Source organism: Neltuma alba, unplaced genomic scaffold (assembly GCF_004799145.2).
Source record: "Neltuma alba isolate B1F8T4 unplaced genomic scaffold, ASM479914v2 tig00012221_pilon, whole genome shotgun sequence".
NCBI classification, from domain to species: domain Eukaryota; kingdom Viridiplantae; phylum Streptophyta; class Magnoliopsida; order Fabales; family Fabaceae; genus Neltuma; species Neltuma alba.
In genome coordinates this window covers 510,756-534,525 of record NW_021636754.1, presented here as the reverse complement: position 1 = coordinate 534,525, position 23,770 = coordinate 510,756, and the positions used below count along the sequence as shown (strand labels likewise).

Below are 23,770 nucleotides of genomic sequence, written 5' to 3'. Positions count from 1 at the left end.
TTGGCTTTTGGTTAAGAGTCACATATTTCACTTCAAATGTGCAAATCTATTATTTCTTCACATAATTGCACATAAATGGATATTAAATTAAAGTGAGTTGGGAATAATGTTAGATAAAAATCTCATTCTTCTTGTTTGTCTCTGAATGAAACAAAAGATATTTTTAAAGGAAACTTATGAATTTAGGAGAGCTATACTGCATATTCCCAATATAAAGGGGAGAAAATGAGTAGCTAGAAAGAGAACACATAGAATGCATTTTTATTATCAATGTAGATCCTCAGGTACAGTAGTATGAACTATAAATTCATAAAGACTTGCTTTCATAAAAATATTATTAATAATGCAAATGTAATTATTAACCTAAATGAAAATTCTTGATTTTCAAATTCCAACTACAGGGGCTCCTATTTTTTTTTTTTATAAGACATGCCTACAGTATGAGAAAATGATCGGTTAAAAAGAAAAGTAAAAGGAGCAAATCATGAAGATGATTATACTAAAAAGACATGAATTGTGAAAGAGGCTAAGACATAACTATTTGACCATTAAAAATGTTAAAATACTTGAAAAAGAGATCCCGATATGTTATGTTATAAAAGAAAAGGAGACCGAAAAAGAATAAAATTGTCAACAATAATTTTAGTGATGATATCACGTGATCAAAAGAGGATCTTATATGCAAGTTCGTATGAGATATAGACAAAAAAAACAATATGCCAACATAAAAGAAAAAACATAACGTACAACATTATAAGGGGAATTTATGTATTTCTAGACCAAGCACTTGAAATGTAATGTTAGTTTATATAAATGACCATTTGTATTAAAAAAAAAGAGAAATGTAGTCTTGTGACAGATAAATTTTTTATGTACCTTATTAATATGACAGTTTGATAATATATATAAGATATTTCATATGTGTCTAAGAAATATATTGAATCATTATGTAGCGAAATTTTATGTAAATCTCACAAAGATTTGAATTGCTGGTGTAAGTTCAAAATGATCCAACATATGGATATATTTGGATCACAATATATAAAAATCCTTGAAGGATTTAAGTTTCTAGAAGTATACATTATATTTTCAAAATACTATTCAATTAAGTTAAATAAGTCTCCTATGTAATATAACTGATTTAGTAAATATTAGTTACAACAATGATATTAAATATTTTAAATTGCCCATATATAAAAAGATCAGAAATGAGTTTGTTATCATTGCTATTTACGTATTATGTGTTCTGATAGTTGCAAATTTTTAGATGTAAACTAAAGATCTATTTAGACCTGTAGAAGGTAATGAATAAATACTTGGTCCAAAAGTATTATATTTTAGTGTCACTAAAGTTATGTATCTAACTACTCATACAAAACTTAACACATCATTTCCTAATTAGCATGATATAGTTCTTTACTAACATGACATTAAAATGAAATTAAGTTTGTTCTTTGTTACTTAAGAATACTGCGGATGTGATATTATTTTATATGAATATATCTAGGACTAATCTTATTGGCTACTAGATAAAGAATTCTTATGTGATCTTCATGTCGAAAGATCATAGCATGATCTATATGTCAGTAGACTACAAGGAGACTATTTGTCTCATGATTTTCAAAAGATTATAAATTTATATTTGATGTCTTTATCTCACTATAATATTTGAAAGGTTTATTCATTATATTCGACTTTACAGGCTAAAAATGTCAATTGATGTTGCCAAGATGAGAAGTTGATGCATATTGTATTCTTTTTTTTTTCCTTCTATGTTTTATAGTTATCCCATTAGATTTTTCTAATAAGGTTTTTAATGAGTAGTACTGTATAATGTACCAATAAATGATGTACTCTTTTTTTTATTAGGTTTTTGTTTCACAGGATTTTTACTAGTTGAAATTTTTTAACGAGACACATTCATATATAATAGACATCTAAGGAGAGTATTATGAATATAAAAATATTTTTGTGGATGTCAATATATTTTCATTATTTCTTATATTTCCTATCATCTCCAATATTTCTTATCATCTCTATATCCTATAATTATCTCCTATTATTATGTAATTTATAGATTCTACTGAAGATATAAAGTTATCCTTATAAAAAAGAACATGTATTCAATATTTTAAATGGAACGAGGAATACTTTTACATTCTATTCTCTCTAATTTTTTTTTTGGTGACACTATTCTCTCTAATTTTGTTCTTTACTCATCTTCTCTTTTTTCAGTTTTGTAACAACTTTATTATCATTTTTTTTTTAAAATCATGGTTCACCATTCACTTCAGTGTTCATACTTGTTTTTTTTTTTTTTCTTTCCTCCCTTTGATCAGCAGTGTTCATACTTCTTCAATATATCCTCTAGAAAACAAATATCTGTAAATGACTCCTATATGTTTTGTTTTTAATCACCGTTCCAAAACGCATCTCGTTCTTCCCTCGCCTTCGCGGTGACCCTTTCTCCGTCATTTCTTCCGGGGTCGCCCCTCTATGTTTTTTTTTCCGAGAAAGAAACAAAATTGGAATCTGATTGTATTTACTGCAAGGTAAAGCAGAGATTTCGCGCAATTCAATTCCTTTGTCATCTTCGTCGGGATTCAGACCACGATGTCGGAAATGGCGAACACAGATCCTGAGGGAGTCGATGGAGTCCGAATGACATGGAACGTGTGGCCTCGCACCAAGGTCGAAGCTAGCAAGTGTGTGATCCCACTTGCTGCCTCCATCGCCTTGATCCGTTCTCACCCTGATATCCCAAGGCTCCCTTATGCTCCTCTTCGATGCAAAACCTGCTCTTCCGTCCGCTCAATCCTTTCTCGCGCGTCGACTTCACTGCCAAGATCTGGATCTGTCCGTTCTGCTATCAGCGCAACCATTTTCCTACTCACTATGGGATGATCTCGGAGACCAATTTTCCCGGCGAGCTCTACCCACAGTACACCACTGTTGAATACGTTCTTCCGCTATCAACGAACCCTAATATGTTCGGGAACCAGACTCTTGATCCCCATCATCAATTGCAGCCATCCCCGGTTTTTGTTTTTGTGCTTGATACATGTATGATCGAGGAGGAGATGGAGTTTGCTAAGTCCGCGCTTAGACAGGCGATTGAGTTGCTACCTGACAATGCTTTTGTGGGGTTCGTCACCTTTGGAACCCAGGTTCAAGTTCATGAATTGGGCTTTCCAGAGATGTCCAAGGTTTATGTTTTCCGTGGCAGTAAAGAGATTACGAAGGATCAGATTTTGGAACAGCTAGGTCTAGGTGCTTCCGGGAGGAGAACTGCCGGAATTTATCAAAAGGGAGTCCAGAGTGGACCCCCTACTTCAGGTGTCTTGCGATTTTTGCTTCCTGCATCTGAATGTGAATATACTCTCAATTCGGTGGGTTTTGTTGCAATTTATATATTTCCTATGGTTGGTTCTGGAATTGCATTTTGACAAATGGGTTGCGACTGTTATGGTTTCCAGCTATTGGATGAATTGCAAACAGATCAATGGCCTGTTCCACCTGGCAGTCGTTCAGCACGGTGCACCGGAGTTGCTTTAAGTGTTGCAGCGGGGTTGCTGGGTGCATGTACTGTTGGGACTGGGGCAAGAATCATAGCTTTGGTTGGCGGTCCATGCACAGAAGGACCTGGCACGGTAAAAACAGTCCTTAATTTTTTGTTTTCTTAGTTGACTGATCGTATAATTTGTGTTTTATGTTATCAGTCAATAAATCGGTATAATGAATATTTTCAAACTTCAGTATGAGTAAAATGTGCAGTGAGAGTTCAAAGCAAATCATTGGCCAGTTGGTTGCTAAATTCTTTTGTAGTGCTGCACTGGCATCACCCGTGGTCTTTTTTTTGTGTCCATAAGGGGATGCTTTTGAAGGATTCTGAACTGCTTGCTCTAATTTTCTGGTATAACTCCATCATAGGATGTATGATATATAGTTAATTTGCAAGCCTCAATTCAGTTTGGGCCAAGCATTGTAAGAGAAACCAAAGCAGAGAAATCACGTCTTGTTTCATTCTCTCTCTTGAAAATATGATACAAGGGCATACGAATTCAAAATTTTTGCTTATATTCATAGGTACAGATAAAGTTCTATTCAATACTGAAGTGATAAAATAATTCCTTTCAGATTGTGTCAAAAGATCTATCTGATCCAGTGCGTTCACATAAAGATCTTGATAAAGATGCAGCACCATACTTCAAGAAGGCAGTGAAATTTTACGACAGTCTTGCAAAACAGCTGGTTAGCCAGGGCCATGTCTTAGATCTTTTTGCATCAGCGCTTGATCAGGTGTTTTCGGGATCTTATTTTCTCACGTTTCTATAGTTGTTTTAACTAGTTTGTCTTAATATCAATGTTGATGAGTATTTTTTTTAAGGTCGACATGTTATTGTCCCTAGTGACTTTACCTTTCTTTCTTTCCTTTGTTGTTTTTTCCCCGGTTAAAGGTAGAGCTTTCATGATGGGGAAGCTGTTCTGGGCTGATGCCCTTATCATTTTTCTGCTGTTGATGCTTTGCATTAGCTGCTCATTAGTTGTTTTTTCCCCTTTAAAGGAATGTATTAAATGTTGTTATTAATCTGCTTCTTACATTTTTTTCGGTTGAAGGAAACAAAATAGAATTTTGTTTCACTTATTTTATTTGTCAAGTTTGTGTAGCATTTGTGATCATATTGATGTTATGATGATTGTGATGCTTGTTTGTTTCCTAGATACATGCTCATGGCTTATCATTCTTGAATTCTGACAGTGGGCCGCTTATGCAGTTTTTATGTGCTTGAATTATTGTTGATATTGTGATCTGAATTTTCCACTTCAAGACACTGAAGTTGTTACATCTATTTATAAGCCCAATCATTCTAACAGCTAGCCTCTTATTCTATTTTATTAACTAACTATAACTACCTATTCCGTTGTTATGATACCATATCATAAGTGTATGTGCTGGTTCTACCTCTTGTTCTCACTTTTGCGTGTTTGGAGTTTATAGGTTGGAGTTGCGGAGATGAAAGTTGCAGTTGAAAGGACAGGTGGCCTTGTTGTTCTGTCTGAAAGCTTTGGTCATTCAGTATTCAAGGACTCCTTTAAGCGTGTTTTTGAGGATGGTGAACAATCTCTTGGTCTCTGTTTTAAGTGGGTATTCTGTATCTTAGTCTCTTTTTGGATGTGGTTGCTTTCATTAATTCAATTTGTGGGTATTAGTGTTTATTTTTAGTTTTTGACATTCCCACTTATTGTGAAATCAATATTTTCTAAAGTGAAGAAATATCCCGCATTTATAAAATAAAAGCCTGAGATGATCTCAACTATTTATTTAAAATGTGGAACAGAATAAATGAAAGCACATTCACAATACTAAGTATATTCTCAACTAATTCCCTCGTAGGGAAGCAATTAAAATAATACAAGGTGATTGTACGATAAATGAGTATATCCTCAACTAATTCAACTATATATTCACTCTAAATAATCACATTTAATTTCATTGGAAATAAAAGAAGAGATTGTACGATAGCTCATTTGGTTCTTAAACAATATTTCTCTTCTCTACCCTTTTGCAACGCATATAAGTCAGAAAAATGACATAAAAGCCTCCTGCATTTTTTCACTGCAACTAAAACAACTCCACGTGTTGGAAAATCTGTTAGAATGGTAGGTACCCTAGTGGGATGAGAAACCCTTTTCCAAAAGTTAGCTGTTGAGATACGAGAGCCACTATACTTAAGAACCTCATTGAGCAACCCATACCAGTCAATGTGAGATTTAGGTATTTTATATTACTTTGGTCACTATAATAAATATGTTGAATTGTATTTTCTCCGTTCTGGCTTTGTCGGTTTCAATTTCAATTTTACTCAAAACAGGTTGCATTATTTGAGAAAGAGGATGAATATGGAGAGAACAATTATCAGAACTTAGTTAACTTATGAACTATGAGGGGGGACTAGAAAAGGCAATTCTCTTTAGTCAAATAGGGGGTTTTTGTGTGATTTCTTACTATAAGGATCTAAGAAAGAGAGAGAAACAAAATCATCAGCCATATACCTAATAAATGAAATTGAATGGTGAATCCACCTCTCCTTCCCCTGCTTCTCCCATGAAATCAGCTGTATACCTAGAAACAATCTAGTTTGGTTTGAGGATGTATTTTTGGGGCTCTAGGTTTTAATAACAGTGTGATTACACAAGTAATGATCTGTTTGGTCTTTATATATTCATAAGGATTATTATTGATTGTATCTTTCTGCTGTTGTTGGGATGCTTAAATCATTTCTACTTGGTTAGTTCAATTTATGAGTTTATTTATCTTTGTCTGTATCTATCTGCGTCCTCCTCTTTTCCCGTCAAACATTCTCACTTAAGTTTTGCTTCAGTGGAACCCTAGAGATAAATTGTTCCAAGGAAATAAAAATTCAGGGAATAATTGGACCTTGCACATCATTGGAAAAGGTTAGACCATTTAATGTTTCAAACCTCAATTTCCCGTCATTTTATGATATTTTGATAGGAGTTTTGTCGGGTCTGGATGAGTGATATCATTTAGAACTTTCCTGGACCTTTATAATGCTGATCACTTACTGCAGAAAGGACCTTCTGTTGCCGACACTGTCATCGGAGAGGGGAACACAACAGCATGGAAGATGTGTGGCCTTGACAAGAGTACATGCCTAACAGTGGTGTTTGATCTTTCAACAACTGATCGTTCAAACACTTCAGGAGCTGTCAATCCCCAGTTGTACCTGCAGTTCCTGACAAGGTTAGCTTGGAGGATGTATACTGACAGTTAAAATTAATTAAGCATACAACTGCGTGCTTCTTTCGTCTTTCTTAGTAGGTATCAGATATCAATGGGTCACTTTTGGACTGCAGTTACCAGGGCCCAGATGGTCAATTAGTGCTTCGTGTTACTACTGTAACTAGAAGATGGGTAGATAGTGCTGTTAGCTCTGAGGTAGTTTGAGTTTCTTTTTAATTTTGCCTTCATTTTGAGCAGCTCTGATGTAGTTTTATGATAACTTTGAGAAGCTTCAATGAATTCATTTTTTTTATTGCTGTCAATTTTGATTGTCAAATTGTGTTCATACGCTTAGGTAAATTCCATTAATTTTTTTGGTGAAGAAAATCCTTTTGTTTTCTGTGTACATACTAGTTATGTCTGTCTCTACATTATTAGTGTTTCTTATTTCTCTGATTTAAAATTGTTGGTCTGTTTGGTCCCTGCAATCTATCTGGCAAATGTAATATTCTACAGTTGTGTTGAGTCTCACTTGTCCCAATGGCTACACTTTAAGATGTTTCACTTAGTTCCAAACTAGTCCAAACTCTTCATTGATCAAAGTCCTCCATAAAAAGCCTTTTCCAAGGCTGGCTAATAATTAAGCTTTGAAACCAATTGATAGTTACTTGAGTGAGATGAGGAACTTTTCCTCAAAAGCTAGCTATTGAGGTGAGAGTACCAGCATCTTTCAATGCTGCATTGAGCATCTCATTCTACCTTAGTCCCCATCAGATACCATACAGGCTGTTAGTGATGGTCATTTGTTTTTTGGCTGTTTCTTATCCAAAGAAAATACTATTGCTGTGTTTATATGGACATTTGGTGGTTCTAATTTTTTCTCCATCATCATCATTCGTTGTTCATATATAAATAATGTGTTCACTAAAGAAGAAATTTTCTTCTGTTCAGGAATTGGTACAAGGATTTGATCAAGAAACTGCTGCTGTGGTGATGGCTAGATTAGCTTCCTTGAAAATGGAGACGGAGGTACATCACAAATTGTGTTGTCATATAGTGATTAATTCAATATTTCTAAATCATCATTGTTGCGAATTATATTCTAATGTTGCAATAAGTGTTATTTTCATCTACGGAAAGCTTATTGTTTAGAGTTACAGGGAGATTAGGAGAAGTGGTTATGTTGAACTGATGTTTATGTTAATTGTGTTTGTTGAACCCTTCACTAGTGGGACTATATATTTTTGGAATGATTTGGTAAATGTAGTATCTCTGAGACTATTTCGATTTGTCCGTTTAATTATTCTAGCCAAGTTTTGATATTTGACAGTGATGTGTTTTCTTTTGCAATGATAACTAACTGTTCTGAGAGCAATTTATGTTTCTTTAATATCATTTTTCTTGTAATGTGATACTAATAACAGTTTTCTTATGCCCCTGTTGGATATGTCATACTCAACCTTCTAGCTAAAAGCATCAATCTTGTTTGATCAGGAAACATTTGATGCCACACGTTGGTTGGATCGATACCTCATTCGTCTTTGTTCTAAATTTGGTGACTACCGCAAGGATGATCCATCATCTTTTACGTTGAATCCATCATTCTCATTGTTCCCTCAGTTTATGTTCAATTTGCGACGGTCACAATTTGTGCAGGTACTTTGTCTGGAGATTATTTTCTTTTCACAGTTATGAAACTTATTTAACTCTGATATGTGAATGATGAAATTTGTTGTCAGGTTTTTAACAACAGTCCAGATGAGACTGCCTACTTCCGCATGTTGTTAAACAGGGAAAATATTAGTAATGCTGCTGTTATGATTCAACCATCTCTAATATCATATTCATTTAATTCACTACCTGCACCAGCACTGTTGGATGTGGCTTCCATTTCTGCTGACCGGATTTTGTTGTTAGATTCATATTTTAGTGTTGTTTTTTCACGGGATGACAATAGCTCAGTGGCGCAACATGGGATACCAGAACCAACCGGAACACCAAGTATGTGTTTGGACTTGGCCTATTGGCTAGTGAAATGATATTCATATGAAAATTCTTATTTAACCAATCAGATACTTGAAGGCAGTCTGTTAATTGGGACTATTAGTTAATTTATAATGGAAGTTCATGCTTTAGGCAAGAGCTTTACTTTTTGGCTTGTCTCCTGCTTGCATGTGGCACTGTATTTTATTCCTTCTTACCTAATATATTTATTATAATCCCAGGCATTTGCACAACTACTGCAAGCTCCACGTGATGATGCTCAATTGATCATTAGAGATCGTTTCCCTGTCCCTAGATTGGTTGTATGTGATCAACATGGCTCCCAGGTTAGTATGCAGAAAGATCTGTATGAAACATGGGTCTTGTTGGGGACAATTTTCAATATCTTCTACTTGTCCATTATGCTTTCCAAAGTCTGGATTTTTCTTCATGGGTATTATTGGGGGTGTCTTTGATGATGAACAGGCTAGATTTTTATTAGCAAAGCTGAATCCCTCTGCAACTTACAATAACGCTCATGAGATGGCCGCTGGTTCAGATATCATCTTTACTGACGATGTGAGCCTTCAAGTCTTTTTTGAGCATCTTCAGAGGCTGGCTGTGCAATCTTAAGAGCGGATGATAGTATAGACTGGCACTGTTTATAGGTTCTGGACTTCAATTAGCTAAATTCGCCAAGGGTATATCATGCATTGTGCTGCTCCATTCAGTTATTTTGCTTTCTTTCCTTTTGTTTTCAAAAGAGAGGGTTAGAGCCCATTCCAGTGGAAGAAAAAGGAAAGAAAATCACAAACACAATTCTTTAGGGTTCAGATCGAGGCTGTTCCTTAGAGATAATAAGAGGGTTCAAAAGTATGTCAGAGTCTTGGGTGATTTGGGAAGAAGGGTAACGAAAATGTATGTTGAGGTTTTCCTTGCGTCAGCAGCAAAGCAGATGAGAGATGGTTTTTGTCCCATTTTTTTTCCCTGCCTTTTTATCATTCCCAGATCTGAATTTTGAGTTCTCTGTCTGGATTAATTTATATAGCTATTCTTACATGCTCTCTGGGTTGCATAGTGCATTTTTTGTTAGTCACTGCAGGAGTTTGGTAATAGTTCCTCTTGAGAAGTTTTGTATATGGTGCAGTGGTATTAGACATATCCTTCACTGAGTATTTTTTAAGTGGTTCTTTTCATCCTTTATGTGAAGGTTTCATTGCATTTAGGCCTCAGCATTATAAATAGCTATAAGGTTAATTGACTTGAATACTATCTGCTAAGGACATTATTGTGATATTTTGGTTCCCTCTTTAAGGGATTTGGATCCGGTGCCTAATTTCCTCAAATTTCCGGCAAATTTGATTATAAAATAAAATATAAAAATAAGGTAAATGTTTTGACTTGTACATTGCGCTTAAGCAATTAAGAAAGATAGGCATTGCATGAGATTAGTTCCCTTTCGAGTCAAGAAGATTATAACTGGGTTTGGATTCATGACAAATTAGTTACAGGTAAATCATGGTTTAAGCGGTTTTTAATATGAAAGTAAACATACTTTAAGCGATTTAGACCTTACGTGAATTTAAAGAGGTTGGAAGAATAATTTAAATCAATAAATGAATATTTTTTATTTTGTTATGGCACACTTATATCCAACATACTTTTAAATGACTTTTTCTATTTACAAAATACTATTAGTTTATCAGCAGTATAGTGGGAACCATTTAAAATTCCATAATCACCCCCAACACAAAAAGTAGTCTCTTTTTGTATATTTATTTTGAGAGTATTTTAGCCTTACTTTTATATCTCCATGATTTCATATCTTCTTTAAACTCATCGAAGAAATGGAAATGGCCACATTAAAGAGTGTAATACTATCACTGGATGCGATGGTCACTAGTCATTGATGACTAAAACCTAAGGTTAAGGTTTGTTTAATTCTCTTTTTTGTCTTTTCTCCTAAATTGTTTTCTAAAACAAGTTTTGAAATAAAAAAGTAAAAAAAAAAAAACCTGATAGGATGATTGTTGTAAAAAATTACATTAGAAAGAAAACACATTGACATTGGAAGTGAAATTTTGATGAGAACTGAAATCTTTAACTAGAGAAAAATCATCGAGTGGTGAAAAAAAGGTTCCTAATTTTTTGAACAAAAAATTAAAAAAAACCTAAAATAAGAAAAACAACTAAAATTATTTTTTATTTTTAAAAACATATTTTTGTTTTTCTAAAAACAATTAATTTAAAACAAATTATTAAATAAGTTTTTTTATTTTTGTTTTTGAAAAAAACTGTTTTCAAAATAAGAAAATAAGCAAATACTTAATTTGGCTGATTTAGAAATTGTATGAGGAAACATTTTCTCGTATATGCAGCTATTATACAACGTGTGTATAATAGCTGCATATACTATTTTACGAATTAATTTCGAATATACTATTTTCCATCTAATTCATTAAAACTGGCATCCTCCACCTTCCTCCATTTGAACACGCCACTTGTTCTTATTTCATCAATTCAAGTGGGTTTTCGGGCTTTTAGATCAATTATAGTTTGTTCGAGTCAAAATTTCTCCTTATTCTTTTTATAAATACTCCTTTATGCATATTATTTTGGACAAATTAAATAAAAAGAATCGTTTAGTTTCTTTTTTAATGAGTAGTGCTTGTTTTCTGGAATCTTGAATTAAACATATTGTAGTGTTTTGCATTATCTTGTGATGTTATTGTGAAATCTTGTTGGATATCATGAATGTGATTCCACTTTCTCTATGTTTAGTACAACAAGGGGTTAGAAGTGTTTCTTGGGAAAACTCTGAAGAAAAATGGAATTTATGGGTTAAATAAACATGCAACATATTATTAGAAGAGAAAAAGAATTGTTATAAAAAAAGAAAAAGAAGAGAAAAAAGAATTAAAGACTATGAAGATTATTTTTTGAAAAGTAAAAACAAGGAGAAAAAAATTAGATTGGCTCGTTCTTTATAAAATAAGAATTAAGGTTTAGCTGAATAAAAGGTGTGGTAATTACTCCTTATACAAAGAAGACCACTCTCGAGAGAAAATTGACCATCAGGGAAAAAAGTCAGCCGTTTTTTGGTGGTTGATGTGTTTGACTGTTCATGGAAAAATTGTTGTTCATTTCTTCGAGAGTTGATCTTTACTTTACACAAGGGAAAATACTTCCAATAAGTTCAGGAAAATAAGATCTTCCATGAAAAAATCTTGTGAAAATTACCAAACTGCTCCAAATACTAACTATTATCAGCCATCTTATTTGTAAAACTCTACTGTGGAAGCATCGTTCATGGCTATTATCTTTTTCTAGAAGATCAAGTTAAAATTAACAGATGCTCATCAGAATCTAATTTTAAAAAAAATAATCAAGCAACTAAAAATATATTATAAAAATGTTGAAGCTCTTTATTCTCATTGTTCCTTCATCATCTAGTCATCTCTATGGCCTACCTATTTTACTCAAGGTGATAACGTCATCTGATTTTTATCAGCAGATCAGCAGATTTCACCTTCTAACTATATTAGATGAACATAAGGTAAGGTGGATAAGTGTGATTATGAAAGGGAGAAGATGTGAGGGGGCAGTAGGAGATATTACTATAAACTTATGTTAATTATTTATTACTAGCTCTAGTTCTAAATATAAAAAGTAGTTTGTATTATAAAAATTTAGTTTGTAATGTATTACACTATAAATAACTCTCATATTTAAGACCGGAGGATGTAGTATTAATTTATAATATTAATAAAAAAAATAAAAAAATTATTAAAAAATCTTAGTTAGGAGCAAATGTAGATGTTTGAAGATACTAACAAATTTTTGACAGAACAAGGTAATGGAATTTAAAGTAATTAGTTTAACCTATTGTATAAGTAGAACAATAAGTTTTCAATTAAAAGATTAAATGAAACTTATTGAGGCCATTAATATAAACATAATCATAAATAATTTTTTTAATTTTTTTTATAAATGATATCAAAAAAATGAGTAAAATACATCAACCCCCTCTATTTAACTTAAATTACTGAGACTTTTCTTTTATTTTCAAAACCTATATAGATCTTCCTTAAAATCAAAATATATGTTATACAAACCTTTCTTCTAGTTTTAAAATTCAACTTCCATTCACCCAACAATTAGTTGACGATAAAATCATCGGCTTGATTCATTATTTTGATTAAAATGCCCCCTTTAACGTTATCATATAATAACATATGATTTATCTTTACATGAAATTAAAAAATAATTTTAATACGTATTTTACTATTTTTTGTTGTACTATTACCATATTATAAATTCAATTAATTTTATAAATACAAATTTTTATTTTACAATAAAATTAAATGTTTAATCTTGTTTATTTATTCAAACTTACTTGTGATGTAATTTTTTAAATACTACCTCTAGTCTTTAATTTAAGAGCTTATTTGACTTTTATTTTGGTCATAAATATAAAATTTTACTTTGTCATTCATATTTATATATTTTTTCTCAAATAATCCTTCTAATAATATTAATTCTAACAAATACACTTGATTAACAAGGATGTTTTAAAAAAAAACACTTATTTATTACAAATAATTAACTTAACTAGCTTTCTTAATTTATTTAAATTAGTCATTTAGTTCTTATATTAAGAACGGGAGGTAGATTATATTAGCTGAAAATGTTTTGTAGTTCTATATATGTATTTTCAATTAAATTATAAAATTATGTCTCAATTTAGTAAAAAAATATTAAATATATTATTAATAAATATTAATATTAAAAGATAAACTAGAGATTTAATATAATGAGAGATAAAATAGTAAACAAGATTTAGATGATGTTTGGATAGAAACCAAACTGTGATTTTAAAAATAATTTTACAGTATATAAAATAAATGTGTAAGAAAAATTTTGTCTCGACTTGCGTGAAAATAGTTTTTAAAAATAATTTTGAAAAAACCAAACACTCCCTTATTCTAATATGTTTTTTTAACTAAAAATATACTTAGAATATTCTTTAATGATGTTAATGATTTTAACTAAATTTTATGTTATCAAAATAAAAAAAATGATTCGCGTAATTAAGACAAAATAGAAAAGTAGTGACAATATTTTACTTAAAAATCAATTATTTTATTATCATTTCAAATGAAGGGTGTTAAAGTGATCTATTCTTCACTTCTTCCTATCACTTTATCATTTTCATCTTATCACAAATTTTTCTATCAACATTTTTCATTACAATGCATACCACATATCAAATATGTCAAAGTTTTTCTATTGTCTTCTTTCTCATTTTTTTTCAATTATAATTAATTCTTCCTACCAAACGGCCCATACAATATGCTTTCATATTACACGAGCCAAAAATTGTCCAGATCCTCGTCGCTGTTGCATGTTAGTAACTGGATGATATATTCAAGATTTTCTGGTTAAGATATTGGACATCAAACTATATGAATAACTTGCAAAAACTCTTATTCAACAATGCTAAGATGTTCTGAAAAGATATCACTTTGCGAAAAGATAAAACCATGCAAGCAAAAGGGGGGAAAAACAATGGAAGCCAGCCTACTTCTTTGTCTTGGCTGTAAATACCTGTAAATATAATCTGCCTATTAAGAACACCACAATTTTTCTATGGGGGAAAGATGCTCTTGTCCCTGTGGCAGGAGATTTTACTCGGCATGAACTAAATAAAAGAATATATTCAGAAAACAAATCAGGAGATCAACACTGGGTGAGCCTAGTTTTACTCCAAATGAACTACTATGCCTAAAATGCTAAAGGATCAAAATTAAGTATTCACAAAGAAACACAGGAAATAGAACTGTCTGCCATCACCCAAGGCATGTTTAAAAGACACCAAAAATTAAACCAATATAGTGATGACTCTGATTTAATAATAAATGCTTAATTCAAAACTCTTATTTATTTATTTATTTATTTTCCTTTAAAAAAAAATAACAAAATTTTATATGCTTGATACAATTAAAAGAGTTGATTTTATTTCACTCATAGGTAAAGAATAAGTGGAATAACACAACTTTTTTTTATAATCAAAATACATAAATAATCTATTTCAATTGTTGAAAAACAATAAATATTAAATTGAAACGTATTGACAAAAGCACCAACAAATCAAGCAGTAAGAATGAATATTCTATATAAGAAAGATTTAGAAGCGTTAACGTTGCATTCAAGAGGAAGACCTTGAGGGAATCGATTGAGATCAGTGCAATTGTTATAGATCATGAAGCTCAATGCTTTACACTTCAGAATCAGAGACTGAGTATGATGAAGAGGAAGACATAAAATCTGTGACATTTGAAGTTGCCGTAATAAGCTGTGAAAGGATCTCTAGAGATTCCAATAACTAAAGTTTTTCAAGACACAAGATTTTATAGATTAGATATGAAAACAAACTACAGAAGTTACCAACAGATAATTGTTCCTCCATAACCATAAACTCGCGAAGGAAAGAGAGATATCTTTCCAGAATTTGTAGCTTCAACAACAGAGCATTTTCACAATATTTTCCTGTGCAGCTCAACTTCATCAAATCATTGAGAACTTGTCTATGATTCCCTCAAGCATATGTTTGAGGAATAGAATAGTCAGCATGCAGAAAAAGTCAGATGAAAAGGCAAAATTGTTAAAATTAACCCTAAACTAACAAAATGTCAGCATTAATTTCAGTCACCTTCCTCTCTGTCCCCCTCAATCCAAGTATATTCCATAGTACCCAAAGCTCCAGCATAAAAGCGTGTGAACAGAACATGATGATTATTATCATGTAGAAGCATCTTCCAGATGGTGGCCCTTGTAAGCCAGCAGTAAAGCCTCTTCATTATCTCTGAACTTGGAAATATACTTTTCCAAGAATTTCTCCTCCCGCATATGAAGCACCCGAAGAAAACTTGGATTATTCATAAGTAAATTTTTTGAGATTAGAAGTTTCAGTACCCTCCATCGAGGAATCACCCTTTTCTCCATGTTTAACGTCAAAATCACAGGGTTATTAACCAGTAGTGACTTAGGCAGCATAATTTTATCCAAGAACACTTCAATTTTAAACTTTAGCCTCGTCTCAGATCTGCCAAGTACCCTGGAGTTCTTCTAAACATTTGCATGGCCTCATCTCTGGAAAACCCGCAGCTCTGAATTATTTCCAACTTTCTGTTAAACTTGACAATGCTCATACTACTAATTGTCCGGAGCCCATGTACCAACATTCGCGAGTTTACGGAGAAACCCAAGTTTACAGTCCGTGAAACATAGTTTCTAACCAGGGATTCTCGCATTGCAAAAAGGCGAGCGTTTTTCGTCATTAAAAATGAAAGTTGAGAACCAACGATCCCACAACTCTTGAAGAAAGCAGCATTGTCCAAAACCCTTTGTTGCCTTGGAATTATCCACTCCGCATATCTTTGAAGCACCTTAATTAAATCTTTCTCGTTATTCACAATCTGCCTTACACATTTCACAGAGGGCACCAAAGTTTTATTCAAACTACAACTCAAAAGAATTCCATTCTTTGAGAGAAGCTCACCCAACTCAGGACCATGAAACCCTAGAAGCTGAAAGTACTCAATTTTCGGCTTCAGGGTTTTATCCACACGGGAGAACAGTAATTGGGGTCGACGACTAATGATAGATTGAATATGCGATTCAGAAAGTCCAATCTGTTTAAAATAATTAAGCACGGTCCACGGATGTTGAGGCCACCTAGCCTTAGAGAGTCGTTTTGAGATATAGACCGATTGAGCTTTAGAGAATTTGAAGTTGGTGCTTAGATGATCAATGATGGAAATGTGTTTGGGAAAGGCTTGAGTTGGAAAAGAAACAACAGTAGAGAACAGAGAGAGAAAGGATCTGGACGAATTACTCAGAGAATATGAAAGTGCAGGTTTCAATTTGAGAAAATGCTTTGCTCCAAAACGATGCAAACTCATTAACGGGAAATGCCCCATTTCACGGTTTCAGCTTTCTCATGAATTTGAAGCAGATCTAAATGGCGAGAAGAAAGAGAAGATCCACATCCTCATTCAAGCATTCGGCATACCTGAAAGAGGGAATAGAGTCGGAGATTCCACGGAAACAAGACGCTAGCTTGTGTGGCAGTGCGAAGTGCCTCGGCGATTTGGCGCTGCAACGTCTTCGGCCGTCGGGAAGACGCGTGAGAGGCGAACGGCTGCTCTCCGCGGCATTCTTCTACCCGCAACAATGTCATTTTTGATGGGAAGGGTAGGGAAATGAGGGAAAGGTGAGGTGCTTTTGTCTCGTTGGAGCTAATAATATAAGTTAGACTCGTAGACCCAGCCCGCTAACCGGATTTACTCACGAGGTAAGGTTGGTCAAAAGCCAACCAGTAAGTAGAGGGGTCTTTTTAACTCGTACTGTTAGGCTCACAACCCATCACATGTTAACCTCAAATTTCAGGCTAGCCCGCATTTATTTTTAAAAATTTTTTAATTATTATAATTATATTATTATATATTATATCCTATCTAAAAAATTAAAAAAAATACGTATGTAATTTATTTGATACTTTCAATCAAATATTTTAAAGAAAAACAAAAAATTTATTATTATTTTTATATATTGTATAAAAATATTAAAAAGTAAAAAAAAAAAAAGTGTTGACAGGTCAACCCACCCATCTAACGTGGCAGGTTAGGGTTGGCTTTTGGCCAATCCAACTTCAAACGAGTTTTTTCAGCCCGACTCGCCGTGGGCTTAACCTGTCACGGGCTAACCCGAAACCTGCGGGTTGACTCATATTACTAGTCCTAATCTTTATCTTGTTTGGTTGATTAAAAGGGAGGGAACAGAGGAAAGATATTTAATGATCCCTTATTTGGCTTAAGAAAGAGATGAGAGAGATAGTAATAATCAATTTACTATTTTACCCTTACATGTTAATTTATATTTTTTATTGATATATTATATAAATTAAGTTACATCTTAATTTAAATTATATAATTTAATAAAAATTCAGTCTTATCATGTTAATATGTGTATTAAAAAATTGGTACATTATTTTTAAATTCTAATTAATATAATAATATATTTGAAATAATCAAATTAACAAATTTTATATTCTCTAAAAAAAATTGAAATTTTATCCTCTTTAGGCTTTGCTTTTTCCAGCTTTAAAATATATTTAATAAATAATATATTCATAAAAAACAATTAATTTTATAATATTATAATTTTTTATTTATATAATTTTTTTTTATTTTTAATTGATTTTTATTATAATATATTTTTAATTATAATAATTTATATTTTTTATTTTTTACTTAAGATAATATATTTTTTATTTGAAAAATAATATTATAATAATATATAATATATATTTAGGGTACTAGTGAAATATAAAAAAACTATAAGCATACGATGGTCTAAAAATTTAGCTTCCTTCCAAAAATTTCCAATTTGGGAGAGCTAACATGGGGGTGAGAGAAGGGAGGAGAGAGAACATTTTGGCCTCCTTCCCTTTCAAATTTTTAACCGAACGAGGAAAGAGACTCACTCCCCCACCCATCCCCACCCTTCCCTCCAACCAAACAAGTCCTAAAGCGGGCTTAGGGGCTGTTTGGTACAAGGAAATGAAGGTGAGGAAAAGTGGAGAGAAATTTGAAATGAAGTAAATATTTTTAACTGATTTTTAGGCTAAGTATCCATTTGATCCTTTGTAGAAGGTTTTAATTTAATTCATTAACTTTAAAAAGCATACTTTTGGTCTTTTAACCCTAAAATCATTAGGCTTCAATGATAATTTTTTGTAATAATCATATATGTTTTAAAAATTAAACTTAATTATTAGTATTTGAGAATATTTTATTAATATTTAGATCTTAATCTTATCATTTTTTTAAAAGAATGTTAGAGTTGAAAGACTAAAAGTATACTTTTTAAAGTTAAAGGATCAAATTGAAACTTTGTACAAAGTTAAAGAACCAAATGTATATACTTTAGCCTAATTTTTATTACTCTTTTGTAATTTTGTTATTTACATTTTAAAATCCACACTTTTAATTTTTTTTAAATGAAGCGTTGTTAAAAAAATTTTTGTCCTCTTCCCTCCATTTCTTTTTTTTTTTTTTTTTGGTGATACTCCCCTCTCTATTTTCCTGATGCCAAATAGTACTTTAATGTTTTCTTAAATAATATTTAGTATATTTGAGTATTTTTTCAAGGGTAGCCAATACACTAAAATAATTTTTGATACACTCATTATTCTAAAATATTTTATTTCGAAAACATGCATCCAGTATTCTAAAATAATTTTTTATACACTTAGCACCTTAAAATATATTTAGCAACACCTTGTAGCATCCTAAAATGAATTCTGATTCCAGTATCACCCAATATTTTTCTGAGTAGCAACAAATATCCTAAACTTAGGATACTAAATGCTATTCCCAAAAAAACAATTATGATGCTAGATACATCAAAAATTATTTTAGGATGTTATGTATTAATGAAAAAATATTTTATGGTGCATAGTGCATCGAAGATTATTTTAGGACACGGGATGGGTGCTTCTTAAAAAATATTTTAGAGTGCTGAATGTATAAAAAATTATTCTAGAATATTTTGTGCTCTTGAAAAAAAATACTCCTCCAATCCTTAATATAGGACCTAATTATTGAGTTGGTTTTGATCCTAAATATAAGACCCATTTTGCAGATTTATAAATTTTCTTTAAGTTACCCCTATAGATACTCCCTCAATTATAATCAAGTAAAAGAGGAAGAGGAAGTATTAAGAAAGATAATTATGGTGCTTTAGGAAAAATGTGTCACATTTCTTATAATTAACTACTTTACCGAACTTCCTTAATCTAATCAAATTAGTTAAATGAGTTTTATATTAAGGATTGGAGGAGTACTTCAAGATGCATGGTACTAAAAAACGGGTTAATATAATTTTTTATCTCTTAAGTTTGTCTTCATTTTGATTTTCATCATTCAAGTTTCAGATCATAGGCATTGACCTATAGAGAGGCAAAATAGTCTAAGTGTTTATAGAATTATAGAGACCAATTTTTTTATTTGATTATAGATATCTCCTTTCGAGGCTTAAAGTGTAAAGAGTTTTTTTATCTCCCCCAACAAGTGCACTTTCTAGCATTTAAACATGTGTTGTCTTTTTTATTGGGTGAAACTATATCCCAATCAATAACTTGTTCACAAGATCAAGATTTGAAGAAAAACTTGAAAGGCAAAATCTATCATCAACAAATTCGTCATTTTTGGCCAAAAGAAACCCTAACCTATTCTGTTTTGCATACACACATATATGATATTGGTTTTAACAGAAGGACACATGCCTGTAAAGACAAAAAAAGTGTGTGTGTGATTTTTAAAAAAGTATTATTCATAAATTGACTCATCTTTAAAACCATGTGTGCTATTGGTTGAAATAGTAATTATGCAGTGTCAACCCATAAGGAGAAGAGCATATGTTCGAATCCTAGAAAGCATACCTGTTAGGCACTAAAAAAAAAAAGGACATTAGTGATGGAATTTAGTGACGGAATTTTATTTCGTCACTAATCCCTCACAAATTCCGTCGTTAAAATTAGCGATAGAATTTAATGATAAAAAATTTTCTTCGCTAAATTAGTGAAGGATTAGTGATGGAATTTTATTAGTGACAATAAAAAAATTCCGTCACTAAATTCTGTCACAAGTCCGTTGCTAATTTTGTTTTAAATGATTAGTAATGGAAATTAGTGACAAAAAAATTCTGTCACTAATTTCTGTCACCAATCCATCACTAACTCTCATTTTGTGACGGAATTTTTTCATCACTAACTTCTGTCGCAATTCTGTCACTAATCCGTTGCAAAAAATATAATATAAATATATAATAATTATTTTTTAAACTTATTATTAAAATAAAATAGAGATTAGTGTTCATCTCTATTTTGTCACCTCCTGCGGAATAGAAAATTTCTATCACTAATTTTTGTTGCTAATCCATCAATAATTTGTCGCTAATTAATGACGGAATTTTGAATTCCATAGTGACGGTGAAATTAGTGATGGAAAAAATTTCTTTGCTAATTCTGTCACTAATCCGTTGCTAATTTTGATTAGTGACGGAAATTCCGTCACTAAATTCCATCGCTAATTTGATTTTCTTTTGCTTTTTTTTTTGTAGCAAGGGAAGCTTTAACCTTAACATTCCCGGTCTAATAGAGATTAGTCTCAAACCCAAAATGACTTGAGAATACTCTCACTTGTACCCAAAAAAAAACAAAATACTAAATGTTATTAAATTAGAAACATGGGATGTAGGAATTAGAAAGGATTTTGTATTATAATTACAATGGATCTCCAATGTCCCAAACAGAAATATTTTTCCAAAAAAAGTCATCCATCACACTTATTAAATTATTTTGGGTTAATATAAATTTTAGTCTCTAAAATTTGGATATATTTTGATTTTGATCCATCAAATTTTAAACTTATAGTTTTAATTCATGAAATTTAATCTGTGTTAAAATGTTAGTCCCTAGAGTCATAACAGTATTAAAATATCCCGAAGTATCATAAATGACATTAAAGTAGTGATGTAAACTTACCATATGGTATTTAGCTAAACCTTTTGCGGTCTGTGGATAATAGAAAAAAAGCACAAAGAACACGTTCTCAAAATGTAGCTACTTAGCCCCTTCCCCCCCCCCTCATTGTTAGTTCCCGAAGTATCATAAATGACATTAAAGTAGTGATGTAAACTCACCATATGGTATTTAGCTAAACCTTTTGCGGTCTGTGGATAATGGAAAAAAAGCACAAAGAACATGTTCTCAAAATGTAGCTACTTAGCCCCTTCCCTCCACTCATTGTTAGTTTGAGGAGTTATTCACTACATCGTGTTTTGAGAACTCATTCCTTTCTATATAATTTGTTGACCATCTAAGATTCAGTTAAGCGCCATTTGGTGAGTTTACATCACCACTTTAATACCATTTATGACATTTCACCCGATTTCAGTATTATCACACCTCTAGAAATTAACATTTTAAGATGGATTAAATTTTAGATATTAAAATTATGAGTTTAAAATTTAAAGAATTAAAAACATAATAGACTGAAATTTTAGAGACAAAAATTATACTAACCCATTATTTTTTTTTCCTACCGATCTCAAATACACAATTTAGAAGTGTGTCTTTCGTATCTATGCCGCTACGTAAAGGGGGCAATTATTCACATTCAAATTATTGATTCCATATGTTGTTGCTAATAATCCAAGTGCCAAATATTTAATTACTTCTTCATACATAATGAGGAAGAAAAAAAATAGGAATTCGGACATAATCAACTCAAGCAATCCAGGCGATAAACACAATACCAACCACATATATAGGATAAAATTTTATTTATTCCCTCATAGGTAGATAATACATAAATTTATTTCGCTTCATAAAAAAGAATAAATATTAAATCGAAACATATTGACAAAAAGTATTAACAAATTAAGCAATAAATGCGAGAGATTTAGAAGCGGGAACGTTTGCATTCAGGAGGAAGGCCTTGAGGGAATCGTTTGAGATCGGTGCAATAGTCATAGATCATGAAGTACTTCTGCGCCCATCTCAGTCTTCTTCTGCCATTAGCATCAATCTCATTGCTTTGCACTTTAGAATCAGAGAACGAGTCTGAGGAAGAAGACGAAGAAATGAAATGATCTGTGGCTTTGAAGTTGCGATAATAAGCTGTGAAAGGAGCCTTAGACCAATCTGTTTTAACCAAACCACCTCTGGTGGCCCAGTCATCAGCATTCCAGAGACTCGAATACATCCTCATGGCTTGGTCCTTAGGGAAGGGAACGCCTTTAGCCTCCTCGTTCTCAAAAACCCTAATGGGAATATTATCTACCAAGAATCTGCAGTTAACATAATGTAAATCAAAGATGAAACATAAATATATATAGGTAAATATTAATACATGAATTTATGGTTTTGTGGGACTTTACATAATGTGTTGTGGCTTCCAGATAATGGAGTATTTGTGGAAGTTTCTGGTAGGGTCGAACCAGAGATAGAATTGCTGCTCTTTGTTGCCTTTGCCTTGAGCGAAGACGTTGGTATGAAGAATATAAGGATCCCCACTTACATTTCCCAAGAACTCAAAGTCAATCTCGTCATGATTTGGTCCTTCTGAAGACAACTACACACACACGAATAAAATCAAGTCAGCACACATTATAAGTGACGAAGTTAATTGAAGAATATTATTTGTATATGAAACATACGTAGAAAGTGGTAACGGTGCCAGCAGAATTGCCAGAAACAAGCTTGATGTCCATATCGATCTTCCCAAAAAGGAACTGCTTCTTGGATTGGAAGCCAGAGCCAGAGAATTTATCCAGAGAAAGAGTTAGAAGCTGGCCTCCATTGAGTACCTTCCCACGATCACCACCCCATGTCAGTTCTGTGTCTTGGAGGAAGTTTGCAGCACATGAAGCCGCCATGGAACTCATCATCACCATCCCAAGCACCATACCCACGTAAAACCCTTTACCAGTAGTACCAGCCATCTTCGCTTTAGAGAGAGAGAGAGAGATAGAGATTGTGTTTTGATCAGCCGAAGTGTGAGAGATTATTGCAGATGTCGAGTGTATAAATAGGTATAGGAAAGGAAGGAAGACGCGTTTGAAAGCTTAGTGCCAGCTCTAATTAGCAAGCTATCAAAGTTGGGGGCTTCTATTATTTGTTTATTATTACTTCATTTTCTAAAAAGTATTATTACTTCGTTTTGAGTTCATGGAGGTCAGTGAACAATGATTAATAGTATACATATAATATTTGGACCTTGACCCTATTGACATGTGATTTTGGAACATACCCAAAATAAAATTGAGAAGAAAAATGAATTACGCGTATAGATGCCAACTGGGTTTGGTATTTGTAGGTAGAAAGAATAATAATGCTATGAATTGAAGCTATGTACCGCCAACTTATCGTAGGTAGAAAGAATAATATAATGCCATGGAGCCAGTAGGTACAAG

The 23,770-nt window shown here is 32.3% G+C and overlaps 2 protein-coding genes, 1 long non-coding RNA gene and 1 pseudogene across 3 annotated transcripts; 1 reads left to right on the top strand and 3 right to left on the bottom strand.

The window, feature by feature from the left end:
* Window positions 1-2,494: 2,494 nt before the first annotated feature.
* LOC114725079 (protein transport protein SEC23-like) lies at window positions 2,495-9,787 on the top strand (annotated as a pseudogene).
* A 5,300-nt stretch (window positions 9,788-15,087) lies between these two features.
* On the bottom strand, window positions 15,088-15,472 carry LOC114725056 (uncharacterized). Its single transcript, XR_003738380.1, has 2 exons — window positions 15,441-15,472; window positions 15,088-15,315 (listed from the first exon to the last, which is right to left on the bottom strand). It is a non-coding gene; the product is annotated as an uncharacterized LOC114725056 (long non-coding RNA).
* Window positions 15,473-15,816: 344 nt separating this feature from the next.
* Window positions 15,817-16,970, bottom strand: LOC114725071 (uncharacterized). Its single transcript, XM_028911523.1, has 2 exons — window positions 16,803-16,970; window positions 15,817-16,422 (listed from the first exon to the last, which is right to left on the bottom strand). The coding sequence occupies exons 1-2, from the start codon at window positions 16,968-16,970 to the stop codon at window positions 15,817-15,819; spliced, it is 774 nt and encodes a 257-aa protein (XP_028767356.1).
* A 5,287-nt stretch (window positions 16,971-22,257) lies between these two features.
* On the bottom strand, window positions 22,258-23,299 carry LOC114725058 (xyloglucan endotransglucosylase/hydrolase 2-like). The gene is made up of 3 exons (XM_028911514.1): window positions 23,015-23,299; window positions 22,736-22,929; window positions 22,258-22,645 (listed from the first exon to the last, which is right to left on the bottom strand). The coding sequence occupies exons 1-3, from the start codon at window positions 23,297-23,299 to the stop codon at window positions 22,258-22,260; spliced, it is 867 nt and encodes a 288-aa protein (XP_028767347.1).
* Window positions 23,300-23,770: the final 471 nt, after the last annotated feature.